We start from the raw sequence: 13,760 nt of genomic DNA on the forward strand, positions 1-13,760 counted from the left end.
CAAAGCCCGCATAATTTCGTGTGCCAGGTAAGAGGAGACTGATGCGTCTTTGTGGAACCGAGAAGACATCGATAAGTGTTTACAAAGACATCCTGGCAGATAGATAGCGGTAGCAGACGCGATGGTGACATTGATTTGGGAACGATGTGTTGTGGAGGGGGGGCGTTAAAAATGTCAACATCAAAAAGGGCGAAAGGAGATGGTGGTGTGTGTGTGTGTGACTAAAAATAAACAATAATTTATAGCCATTTCTAACCTAAATATTTTCATAACATGTCGAGTCGGTCAAACTTTGTGGATATATTGGTAAGATTTTTAAAAAATAAAGATGTTCTCTTTTTTTACAAAAAAAATTCTATGTATAGACCGAAGGTAAGCTTATGCTTGCAATGCAATTTTAATTATATGTACAAAATAGGCCTACAATATAGGCTACCATTTGGATGACGCGAGGTGGTTAGAAAAAAATTGATGTAGCAGTGACAATCGTGAACTTTTACAAAAATCGTGCTGCGTACCGGCTTTTTGAGACAGAGAAGCGGCCTATAGGACAGGTATAAACTTTCAGATGGATCGCAGAGAAAGATGATCTATCTTGTGAAACGTTTTGGGAAGCCAGCCATTATTTAAATTATTGTGTGTGTAGGCCTACAGTGTGTGTGTGTGTGTAGGCCTACAGTGTGTGTGTGTGTAGACCTACATTGTGTGTGTAGGCCTACATTGTGTGTGTGTGTATAGGCCTACATTGTATGTGTAGGCCTACAGTGTGTGTGTGTGTGTTTGTGGGCCTACATTATGTGTGAATTGTATGTACATCGTTATGCATTGTAATAACGTCTAAGCTGTTGAAAGCAATAGTGGTCCCCCAAAAATTGAGCCTGTTCCATTTAGGTTCCATGATTGACACATGTCAGGGCCGGCCTTAGCAGTGTGCGGGGCTCTGGATGAGAGTCATGTGTGGGGCCCTTAGTCGTAAGGGTAGACTATATATACCGTACCACATTTCGATAAAGGGCCAAGCCGTCTCTACCAATAACAATACAGTATGTCCGCATATAAGCTGTGGGCCTTATTTTTGCTACAAAACATAGAACATGACGTAGGTACTGTAGGCCTACTATTGGCCGCTTAAGTACATTGTATACTGTATTGTAATTGTTATCCATTAACAAAAGCAAATAAAAAGGAAAACACTCAAGCACTACTAATATTATGTCTCGTCTCTCCCTATGTAAGTTAAAGCCAATGAGACGTTCTGTAAGTTAAAGCCAATGAGACGTTCTGTAAGTTAAAGCCAATGAGACGTTCTGTAAGCTAAAGCCAATGAGACGTTCTGTAAGTTAAAGAAAATGAGACGTTCTGTAAGCTAAAGCCAATGAGACGTTCTGTAAGTTAAAGCCAATGAGACGTTCTGTAAGTTAAAGCCAATGAGACGTTCTGTAAGTTAAAGAAAATGAGACGTTCTGTAAGTTAAAGCCAATGAGACGTTCTGTAAGCTAAAGCCAATGAGACGTTCTGTAAGCTAAAGCCAATGAAACGTTCTGTAAGCTAAAGCCAATGAGACGTTCTGTAAGCTAAAGCCAATGAGACGTTCTGTAAGTTAAAGCCAATGAGACGTTCTGTAAGCTAAAGCCAATGAGACGTTCTGTAAGCTAAAGCCAATGAAACGTTCTGTAAGCTAAAGCCAATGAGACGTTCTGTAAGCTAAAGCCAATGAGACGTTCTGTAAGTTAAAGCCAATGAGACGTTCTGTAAGCTAAAGCCAATGAGACGTTCTGTAAGCTAAAGCCAATGAGACGTTCTGTAAGTTAAAGAAAATGAGACGTTCTGTAAGTTAAAGCCAATGAGACGTTCTGTAAGTTAAAGCCAATGAGACGTTCTGTAAGCTAAAGCCAATGAGACGTTCTGTAAGCTAAAGCCAATGAGACGTTCTGTAAGCTAAAGCCAATGAGACGTTGTATATGAACAAAGTGTGCTATAAGAGCTACAGTGGTCCATACACTTTCACAGACCCGACTTTTGCGAGTTTTCACTAAATTAATTTTAAAAATATACTCCCGCGTTTGTTGTTGTTTTTTTAAACACGGTGATACGGCCTCACAATGTCTATCCCTATTGGGGAAAAAAAACTTAATACGTCATCGCCAAACTTCCTGGAAGCTGATTGGCCGAAATATCTGTACAAGCACATCAGCTGGTTCAATACAGGCTCGGTTACAGTACCAAATAAGGAATCCTTCTCATACACCCTCAACCTTTTTTTTTCCATTGCAGACTAAAGTCACAGTAGCCTATATTTAATCAGGGGCGGACTGGCTATATGAGCATTCGGGCAATAGCCCGGTACCCAAGTGGGCCGGTAGTAGAGTAACGTTAACTGATCACCTAAAACCTTTTTTTTTTTAAATTTCAGGATCTTTGAGCTCCGTTGAGTCCACCCAGCTCTAATGGGATAGTTGACATTAGTTGGGGAAAAGCGGTTTGGTCGTTGTGCTGACCACATTTCACCCTCGTAAACCGTAGGTCACAGAAACAGATGACCTTTACATCATCTGCCATATAGACTACAAAATCTGAAAGGGGAACTTTACTTACTTTACTACTGGGTAATTGTGTAGGCCTACTATGCTTTTCGCATCAGATTCACTTCTTAATGTTTACATAATAAATAAATATGCGACCCCTAAGCAGTAAGAAGATAAGTTTCGTAAGCTATATCTTAATAATTTATAGATGTGAATTTTGTTCAAATTGTTTAATACATTTAAATCTAGATCTACGTCTAGCTTCTATTTAGCTTTAATATAGATTGGTGTCATTCACCACCTTGATAATGACAGCATTTACGAATGAACAGGTTTAACGCCATAAGAAACACTAATGCCAAGACGACAAAGTTATTGACTTAAGTCGAAATACAAAGAGGCTTTGCTAGAACATGAGATTATCTGGACAGCATTTGTTTTACTGAACGTTAGGATATTAAAAACAAAGTGGATATGTTCTGTTGTGTATGTGTGTAGCCAGCTATAAGGTTTCCAAGTTATTGAGAAACCAGTTTATGAGAGTAAAGTTCTCTTTCGGACCTTGCGATCTATACAGCACGATGACCAACAGCCTTTACTTTCTCAACTAAAGTCAGGTACCCGTTAAAGTTGGGTGGACCCAGGGGAGCCCTAAAAATCCCGAAATTCAAAATCCTAGTGTTATGAGTATTATATGCTGTATCGGTTGTCGTTCTTATGTTTACATGTGCTTGTAACTTGTCCGTAAGAATGTGTTCATGAAATGTGTGTTGTGTAGTCAGTCAGTGTATTCAAGCCAGACATGGTTTTCGACTCTGTTATCATTATGTTCATAACACCTAGTCTTCACCGAGATTCGAACCCAGGACCCCAGGTTCGGAAACGCTTAACCACTCAGCCATGGCGCCCCCATGACCTTGTGGGATGGACAGTTAAAATAATGGAGAATGAAGAGTTGTATTTGTAAATTGAAGTTCATAGGCCTGAAGATGGCGAGGAGTGAAAGTGAATCCTAAACAATATGTTCGTTAATGGGGTATCTTCAGATGTTTTGAATGTGAATGTTAATGTATATGGTAGCAAGAACTTTTCACATTAAGAGATTCCCCATTCCAAGTGTTATACTTTTATTCATTTAGTAAGAGCGCTTATCAGATAGTTTCAAAATCATCTAATACATTATTCATATACCAACTACTTTCGATACATTATTAAAATGTAAACTTTGATTTTGAGGTCAGGTAGGATTGGACGCCCATCATGTGGCATACAACTTGTGGGCCGGAATGTACAGAAATGCCAGGGCCGGTTTAGACTCCCAGTCCGCCCCTGTATTTAATGTATACGTAACATTTCTTTTATTGGGCCTACTGTAATGCGACATAGCAGTGCTGTATGACTCTTAAATAAAATTACTGAACATTTAATGAGTTTTTAAAAGGTACACCATGTACAAGTTGATAGCCCAATGAAAAGGGAAATGGTTTATCTAGGGGTTTGAAGTGTTTGGGGATGTCCTGGGATACTGTTTAGATCCGAAAATATTAAACTTTTATGAAATTAAATACCGTGACGGGGGATGGGAGAGGGCAGGGTTTGAACCCGGTACCATCAACAAATCTAAACGAAAGTCCAGCTCGCAAACCGCACGACCAGCCAGCCATTTATAAAACGCATTTACTCACGCACACAATTACACATTTTGTCTGTAATACAATGTCAAAGAACACACACAGAAACATTAGGATCCAAGCCAAAAAAAAAGTGAACAAATGTAAATAGTATAATAATTTATTACATAAAAAATTCCATATATTTTATATCTTGTTCTTTTTAATAGGATCATTTAAAGCATTAACAATATTTCAACAAAACACAGAACTGTCAAAGTAAGCCGATTCCTAAGTTAATAAAGCATTTTAAAAAATACTTGGCTCTTATGTACTAAGGTGTTTTTTTATATTCGCCTTTAACTCTTTCCCTCCGTAATTATATTTCCACGTTTCGAAGTCTTTATTGCTCATAACTATTTCACTACCATGTTATGGTTGGCCTCAATAGCTTTGTTGTTTGTTATCAGAAAATGTATTTAGTATAGAATTAAGGGGGGGGGGAATGCATGCTCTTTTTATATAACACAAAGTCAAGTTTAAAAAAATTAAATATATAATTTAATGTACTGAAGTAAAATCAACGACGGTATCGTCGATTAGGAGTTCAATAAATAGTTTTTATAGTAGCCAATCTACAATTTGTTGTTCAGATCAACTTTAAAGGCCCTACCTATAATTATATATTAAATGAACCTTGTCTGACAATAAGCTTGCTAGCTAAACCATGTAAGCTAATTTGTCAACATTTGTTCCTTGATGTCAAAAAAATAAAGCCTTAACAAGCACTAAGGCAAATAATTTCTATGTGCAGATGAACAATAAAAATACTTATTTTTAAATGTTTAACCTGTAAATATAATTTTTTTTAGAATTTCAGAATGAGAGTAACATAAACTAAGAGCCTAGGCCAAAAGCTTTTAGACAAGATGGTTAAGCAGAATACTGTAGGAAATAATTACTAGTTGAAAATATCAAATAGAATTAAAGCTCTCTCTCTCCAAGGCACACTAATTGTAATATAGCATTCACAGATGCTATACATTAATCCATCCCTAGTCAGAACCATTTGAATTGTTGATAAATTTTGCTTTTAAACTGAAATATGCATGTGATAGTATTAATTCTACATACAATAAAATGTTTATAATACAGCTATTTAATTAATACTACAATGTGGTAATTAAGTTTCAGCTAATGCAACATCTCATAAAAACAAGATCAAATCTGTGCTTCCAAGAATTAAAAACAAAGATATGTAATTGGAAGAAATGATCATTATAAAGGACTGGAAGACTAGAAAGACTTGACCTTGAGAACACAAACTAGAGCTTACCATATAGAGTTTGATTCAGAAAAACATTATTCACTCAGCAATTGATTGCTCTGAGGAATAATGAAACTAAAAATAGTTCAACATTCAAGTTCATTTTGATATGTGAAATTTACTTTCTGATCAAACAGAATATTCATTTGAAAATGAGTGTTTTATCAGAAATATTTGTCACCAACAAAAAGTGAAAAACAATATATTCTATGTATAAAAAAACCTCACAAAAATTCTGAATTTCTTATAATGGACCAAATGGCAAAAACTGAGTGCAATAATGTTAGACTATAGAAAATGTATTTGAGGCTCGTGGAGTTCTTTTGTTCATTTTAGATGACTAGGATTTAAAGACTGTGCACCTTGGATTATACATACATTTCATAGGAAGCATTTTTAACAAACATCTCTTGTCATTGCATTCATATCTCAATTACATTTAACTATCTTGAACAACTTGCCTATAAATTATATTTTGATAACAAGAGTGACAACAAATGAATAGAAAAGCAGTTTATAATAAACAATTATATTGTAGAAAATGAACATACTCCCTGTTTTAACAATCAGCCCTAGGATAATTTGTATGTAACTATTGCTGCTGGATATCCTTGTGTATTTTGCAGCACAAAGTAGACATAACTCCTATACATTTTTTCAATGCTACCAATACCAACCCTCAATGGTCCTTTGCTTTGGATGCCATCAGCTGTAAGGAGAGAATATAACAGCTGGGAGGTAGGTGGTGAGGAAAAACCTCATTTAATACATAGGTTGTATCTCAGGTTGCAGGTTGTATCTTGGATTTAAGTAAAACAAAAAGTCTTTGTACTATTGAAGACATCCAGCGCTACAACTACATTTAAATTTTAAATAAGAACATAAACTCTTTATATGATGACTAGAGCAGAAATACTATAATACTGTAGGGTAAACAGGTAGATTTATGATAAAATGTTATAGATAGACATAATGTATGGTAACAAACTGCTATATAGGTTATAGTAAACAGAGCGTTGCAATAAAAAAAATTGTAGTTACACAATGTATAGTAACAAGATATTTCAAAAATGATAAAATAGTGAATTATAATGAACAAGTGAAATTTTTAATTAAAAAATTTTATAACTTTATTTTCATAAAATCTTGACAAATTTCTAATTTTGACACAAAATGAATGATTTAAAAATTACTATTTAAAACATTAAAATTAGGAAATGAACAGAGTGCGTTTATAAATTGGTCCCTTTAATAAATAAAAAATTACAATATATTCGAAGTGAAACAATCTTCTTACCACCCTTCAATTTGTGTTACAATAATTGCACTTCTTAGTCATAAACAATCCAATATGTACCAGAACACAGCTTATATACATTGTAAAACATGACATGAAATACAAACCTTTGCCATCATCTGTTTATTGTCATTGAGTTTTTTCTAACATTTCATACATTTCTCAGTACCCACTAACCATATTTTTTGCACCAGAAGAATTTTGTTTCTACCTCTAAATGTTTGTAAATGTAAAATGTTTTACATCTTTTGGATGTTCCTTCAGAGTTGAAGATAATTTACTTCCTAGTCCAAATCTTCTGCAAGACAACAGGGGATGGGAGCAGGCAGGGTTAGAACCTGGGACCATAGATAAATCCAAACAATAGGACAGTGCACACACTGCATGACCAGGCAGCCAAATACTCAAGTTAACAATAGGTGACATCACATCACCTGCATCAATCAGTTTGTATGCATGTTTTATGTCTAGGAAAGAAAGTGTATAGCTGAGAGCTAGTAGATCATTCCTTTAAAGTTTGTCAATGTACACTAATACTGTCACTTCTTGCATAATAAATATCAGTCTCCTACTACCAACACAAACAGAAATGGCCAGTAAACTTATATAGAAGGCTTTTTAATCTGAGCATTTAAATATAATATTGAACATGGAAAAGGCAAGAGGTGCTGTTGGCCACCATCATATATAAGTAAATTTTGTAGCCCACCATTTTGTTTTAATTTTTACTTTTCCTCCTTGAAACCAATGGTGTACCTTATGTTGTGGTGGATCTTATGGAACAAAAAATATGGTCATTTACTTTGAGAAGTTGTGAGTTGAAAAAAAGAAATGCTCATTTTTAAATGATCTATAAATAGATTGTAGAACATTAAGTATCACATTGAGTAAGTTGAATAATATTGCACTTGGAAAACAACAAAAGGGTAACAATGCAATCAAGGGTCTGATAATACTTAGCTAAGGAAGCATATTCTGTTTATAATCATCTCAGAATAAAGAGCATTTATCTCCCCTTCAACTGTATACGTAGTTTGAGGATCTTGACTTCCTTGGGAAAACAATTTCTGGACAATTGATTGCTCAGCTGGAACAACCTGTTTGGATAATACAAGATTATATATAGTCATAAATTATCTAATAGTTTTTGGATTATTGGATTTTTAAAATCTCATGCATAATTTACTAGTGATTTAAAGCCCATACTATAATAAATAATACTATAATAAAGAAATCAAAACACTTATCAATGTAGAATTAAAAACAGAAAAAACAATACATTATATGCAGAGCATGTGAAATATTTAGAAGTAAAGACCTAATGTGTACATTTTTTAAGCTGGTAAATCTGTATAAATTTTGTTCACTACATCCATATTTCCAATCTCATTTTTTTTTGTAGTCAAATAAATTAATTATCATTTGGTACACAAGTAATATTAACATACTTTATGGAAGTGGCAGGCACATTTTCCTGGCAAAAATTCTTGGTATCTGGCCATTGTCATTCCGAATGTGTCAACAACAGAAAAACCCTTACTTTTGGCATATGACAAAACTGCCTGATTGTGAACATACAGTCGACGATGATCTTCCTGTAACACAAGGGGAAAAAAATTTTTAGCAAGTATCTTTTATTGCTCTTAATGTCAGGAACTGTAACATGCATACAAAATATATTATTATTTTGTTTTGAACACTCAAAAACAATTTACCAGTGAACGCTGCCGAATTCCTCTGACTGGTTGATGAAATCCAGCTCCAAGACCTTTTATTATTACCTTAGTGTTTGTTAGTCCCATGCTTTATATTAGAAAGAAAATTTGGAAATGCAAAGCATTAATGTTAAAATTGTAGATTGTAGACCAATATAAAATCCATAATGTCTAGCTAGCTTCTCAAGCACATAAATTTTTTTTGTTTGTTGAATTACTGGCATAAACTTATTTGATGACTAAATTGGTTGTTAAGACATAACAAAAAAGTTTTTAAGCAATTTTATTTTTAGTTTACTCACCTTGACAAAAAATCTGCAAGAATATCAAGATGGCGTCGGACAAGCCAATGCACACCACCAAGTACTATCACAGGATCAAATGTTGAAAGTGTTCTAAGGGAAGATTGCAAATAGAACAACAAATTGCAGCATTTCATAATCTATCACATACACTTTTAAAATTGACTGGTATGTTATTCAAATCATTTCTTTAATGAAATCTTTTATGGTTAATATGATAGTACAACAAAAGCACAATGATTTGCTCCTAAACTATTTTAATGAGAGTTGATATCATTCTCTACTCCTCCACCCATTATTAACTTTCCTACCAAACTAATGCCTCTTATCTATTTTGTTCTTTTTACATCTATCATTATTGAGGCTACTCTAGTAAATATACAAAACACATCAAGAAAGAAATGAACAACAAATGAAAACATTGGATTTGTAAAGCCTAATATCTAATAGGAATATTTGTAGCATAAAAGTTTGATATTAAATCATCTTTTCTATGAATGTAATTATACCTTTTAAACAGTTGGAATAATGCTTTGTCTAAGTGTGGCTGCTCTTTGGAGGACAGCCAGAATTGAGGGTAGTAAGCAAATCCAAATATAGTGTGTCCATTATTTAGACCAGTGTACAGACTTATGTTGTGAGTCTTGTCCCACTTGACTAGAGAGCCATTGAGTCTATGTACAATGTAATGTAATATTCCTCTGTTTGTAGAGTCACCAATGAATAAAACCTGGCCAGGTGATCAGAAAGTAAAGTGAGTAGAAATAAAATAAGTAGACTAAAGTAAAAAGTTTTTAGGCCTATTGTTTGTTAGAGTTAATACAATATTGGCACTGTCACATTTTTCAATGTAAAACATTCACTCTCGAAGTATGAAAATTAATTAGCACTTGCTCATGTATACTTGTAGAGTAATACTAACTAGGACATTTATAAATATGAACACAAATCTCTCCATACAAATAAAGAAAAATATTGTGATATAAATATTAATAGAATTTATTGCTATAAAATATAAACTCACAAAAATGTTAATTCCTTTTGTTTTTACATACCTTTTTTTGATGGAGACATTTCTCAAGTTCAGGTCTAAGCAAATATTTTTCTCTACAGTCAGTCTGATGCCAAGTGGCATTTTTCCAATAGCAAGTGTTGCTGTCTCTGCATGTATTGCAAGGAACCATCCAGTGACCAGCTAGTGAACACAGAAAGACAGGTGTAAAAAAAGCTGTATTTTTAAAGACTACATTAAAAAATTAATATTTCCTAATAATGTATAATATATCTAATGTATCTTGTGCAACAAATAGTAACTTGTAATGTTAAAAGTCATTTTAAGTTGATTGAAAACACTTAAAATGTTCTCATTTATTACAAAGCTGTTGAAGAATGCATGTAACAGTACATCCAAGTTTGTAGTTAGGGGACAGACTTTTTGGCACACAATGTTTTGGCATGTCATTTTAAAATGATGTAGGGGCCTACTTACTTTATCAAATTAAACATTTTCTTTTTGTGCTGTTTTATTTTTGTAAATATATGAACTTTAAAAACATAAACTTTTTTTGTTTAAACAAAATGCTTAGTTTTTTTTTAGTTTTATAAAATTTAAATGACCAGAGACCCCAACTTCTCAGAGGTACACAGTAGCCATGAAACTTAAAATTATTTAATAAAATAAAAACTTATACAGAATATTTTTTTTTTCTTCTCAATATGAAATTGTGGGACAGTCAAAAAGATGACATAATATGCATCTTATAAAGTGTCAGCCCTACATTTCACTGATTTATACTTACCTGAAGTACTATCAGATCCACACTGACCCAGTGAAGTTTCATGTTGTACAAACTTTGTCCAGCTACTAAAATGTGTTGTTTGCAATCCACATGGTTCACTTTCACTCATAGGAAGTGTGCAATCCTGGATACAATATCAAGACTAAATTTAACTCACTGCCATGAGGTGACATATTACATATATTAAGGCAGCCCTAGGGACCAAATATTTAATGAGAAAAAATGTTGAATTAAATATAGTGAAATAATGAACAGTCCTGACAAATGAACATACCAAGAACCTTCTTATTTGACAATCTACCTAGCAGAAATCCAGTACTAAGGAAACTAAACACTAGACCATAGAGATTTCTGAAAAAGGATCTTTTTGATCAGTAGTGTTTCACCAGCCCACACTTTTGTCACCCAGAGGTTAACAGTCACATGACCCACTCAGCACTTAGCCTCACATTTGTATTTTATGTTTCAGCTTATTTCCATGAGGCTAGAGAACTTTAAAAAAAAATTATAATAAGAGTATGATCAACTTTAGTCATGTTAAAAAATCCTGAAGATTAAGCAAATTGCAGCATTGTATATAGCTGAGATATATCTGAGAAACAACTAATGTAAAACCAAGAATTATGATGGTACATAGTGTGTCAGTTTAATCAGCTAAATCAGTGTTGTCTAAACTAAGGCCCTCTGGCCATATTGGACCTGTGATGCATTGCTATAGGGCCTCAACTTCTGTCCAGTGCATAATGAAGTCAGAAAGAATCTGTTCCATTGGACTTGACCTTTTACCCTGATTTGGTGACACATGTATAAGAATATATGGCCCCAAGTCAAAAAAGGTTGGGCATCACTGTGATAAATCATTTAAGTCTTTTCTTCTTAAAGAATAATACAAACAAAGTGACTTGCCTGTTTGATGGAGCAAACTTGGTGATCAATGCTGTTGTCAAACTTTCCCATATCATGTCCTGCTACTGGCCTGTGTAGAGTAATTCTGTAAGTATTGAGAGTATAGAGCTCTCCCATTGATGTAGTTCCCATGACTAGAAGGTGGGCAGTGTTTTGTCCAATACCAATACTGAAGTTATTAAATCTGCAAAGAAAAATTTTATTATTGATGGTAATGAACAAGAAAAGTAAAAGCAAAGTGATGAGCCCTTGATTAGTGAGATAAAGGATTTAAGAGTTTTATCCTTGTGAAGAACAGCAGTTCTGAATTTGAGAAGATTTTAAGACCAGATCTAGACAGTACCTGACTTCAATGAACAAATGGCATCTTTCATTAACAAGGTAATAGAAATAGGTGTATTCTACTGACTAACAAAATGGGCAAACAATTTAAAACCATGTTTTTAATTCTGAATTGATATTGGATGATATTTTTTCTATGAAACCCTAAAGAGAGCCACATTCACACCTACACATTGCCTTCCTCTCTATCCTCAAGTCTGACTGTGCTCAAACAGTTCTTGGGAATGCCAACTATCTCAACCAATGTTATGGAGTAATCAACAAAGGCCATGTAATCTGTGGTCAAGGGAGAGAACTCTGGATACAGCTGAATATGAGGATGAGTGTATATGGCATTGAGGTAGGGCTGACTTGCTTCATCTGTAAAAATGTAAACAAAAAAAATTACATGCGATTCTAATTTATCTACCTGTGTATTTTTTTAAAGTGAATTTATTATTTAATCAACTTACCACTATCGCAAAAGATTTTATAAAATTGAAAACCTGAAATTAAAAAACAAAAATTCTCATTGCAAAAATTATAATTATTTATATCATTCCAACAACCTATTGTTCAAACTCATTCTATTAAAGATACAACAGAAAAGCTTACCTGATTCTACAGTTGCTAATTCATTAATGCTATCATTTCTGTACAAATAGAAAACAAAAAATTATCATTTTTTTAAATTCAAAGATGAACAAGTTTGGGCCAAATATAAAACATATTTTAATAATATTAATATAAAAACATACCCTAAGATATTTATGATTGGATCTATTGTAGTCTTAAACTGTTCTGATGTATCTTTGTTTCCCACAAAATATTGTTCCATAAACAAAACCAATGCTTCCAATGAGATATTCACAGAATCAACATTTCCTGTTCCTTGTTCCTTGCTACTGTAAGATGAGGGAGAGAGCTGTAATGAGTTTACAAAAATATTTTAAACTTTTTTTCCCCAAAATTATTTTGTAAATTTGTCTTAAAATTTTATTACATATTATTGGACTAATTACTTAATTACTTTAAAAATGATGATCATGCAAAAATTCTACTCAAATTAGCCACAATGGTTAATAATTATAAAAAAATACAAGATTTTGCAGTTATCTCTATCCATTGTGAAGATAATTACAACCTAGCTCAAACCTTCTGCAGGATAACAGAGGATCACGGCTTGCAGGGCTCAAAACTGGGATCATCAAAGAACAGTTCAGCATGCATACAAAACAACCAGACAGCCATAGAGATAGAGTTTCACACAATATCTACTAACCCTGATCCAGGATTTCACAGTTCTTTGTTCTTTTCTGGTATCTAAAAGAAATATTAAGTCTTCTCTTTGCAAACATAGAGACTCATCTTGATTACAAAGCTGTCCCTGAAAAAAATGTGTATGGTAAATGTAAAACCTGACTGCTATATTGTAACTGCGCTGTTGCTGTCATGAAAAGAAATGTACCCGTACCTATATATGTATATATACATTATATATAAAATAAGTGATCTTAAGTTCTCAGTAGAAAATTTTGGCTATTTCTAGTGTAGGGTAGGTAAAGTTAAAATCATTCAGAGGTCAAAGCTATTTCAACTAATTAAAAATAGATGACAAAAGATCTTAAATGTTGTGCAAACTGTATAGTTGTTAGAGGAAGATATTCCAGCAGAAGATTTTATTAAGAGTGGATGACTCTTTCTTTTGAAGAGTCATTAATAAATTATAATAACAGAGAATGAAAAGACTTTGACAATACATAAACAAACAAAAAAAACTATAATGAAATGTTTTTATTATATCAACTATTCCAAGATAGGAAGAACTGAAATTGGTTTAAAAAATTGAGACAAATAAGTATTTAATGCTTTTTTTTAACAACTTTCATGTGTTGTACACTACAAGTTTGCCAGCAAAATATAAATAGGATGTTTTGTCACATTGGCTTCAGGTAGAT

The 13,760-nt window shown here is 33.4% G+C and overlaps 1 protein-coding gene and 1 long non-coding RNA gene across 5 annotated transcripts in view; one reads left to right on the forward strand and one right to left on the reverse strand.

The window, feature by feature from the left end:
- Window positions 1–172: 172 nt before the first annotated feature.
- LOC129925862 (uncharacterized) lies at window positions 173–10,028 on the forward strand. The gene is made up of 4 exons (XR_008777597.1): window positions 173–306; window positions 8,768–8,944; window positions 9,488–9,530; window positions 9,890–10,028. It is a non-coding gene; the product is annotated as an uncharacterized LOC129925862 (long non-coding RNA).
- LOC106053706 (cadherin-like and PC-esterase domain-containing protein 1) overlaps window positions 4,303–13,760 on the reverse strand; it is a 63,665-nt gene continuing 54,207 nt past the window's right edge. For all 4 annotated transcript variants that reach the window (XM_056027095.1, XM_056027096.1, XM_056027097.1 and 1 more), the window contains 13 exons: window positions 13,085–13,189; window positions 12,561–12,727; window positions 12,418–12,455; window positions 12,276–12,308; window positions 11,994–12,183; window positions 11,482–11,665; window positions 10,576–10,699; window positions 9,832–9,971; window positions 9,286–9,506; window positions 8,777–8,869; window positions 8,475–8,562; window positions 8,208–8,354; window positions 4,303–7,856 (listed from right to left, as the gene is read on the reverse strand). In XM_056027095.1, coding sequence (XP_055883070.1) covers window positions 7,716–7,856; window positions 8,208–8,354; window positions 8,475–8,562; window positions 8,777–8,869; window positions 9,286–9,506; window positions 9,832–9,971; window positions 10,576–10,699; window positions 11,482–11,665; window positions 11,994–12,183; window positions 12,276–12,308; window positions 12,418–12,455; window positions 12,561–12,727; window positions 13,085–13,189 — 1,671 coding nt within the window. In that variant the 3' untranslated portion in view covers window positions 4,303–7,715. The remainder of the gene's footprint in view (window positions 7,857–8,207; window positions 8,355–8,474; window positions 8,563–8,776; window positions 8,870–9,285; window positions 9,507–9,831; window positions 9,972–10,575; window positions 10,700–11,481; window positions 11,666–11,993; window positions 12,184–12,275; window positions 12,309–12,417; window positions 12,456–12,560; window positions 12,728–13,084; window positions 13,190–13,760) is intronic.

The sequence above is a fragment of the Biomphalaria glabrata genome, chromosome 4 (genome assembly GCF_947242115.1).
Source record: "Biomphalaria glabrata chromosome 4, xgBioGlab47.1, whole genome shotgun sequence".
Classification (NCBI taxonomy): Eukaryota; Metazoa; Mollusca; class Gastropoda; family Planorbidae; genus Biomphalaria; species Biomphalaria glabrata.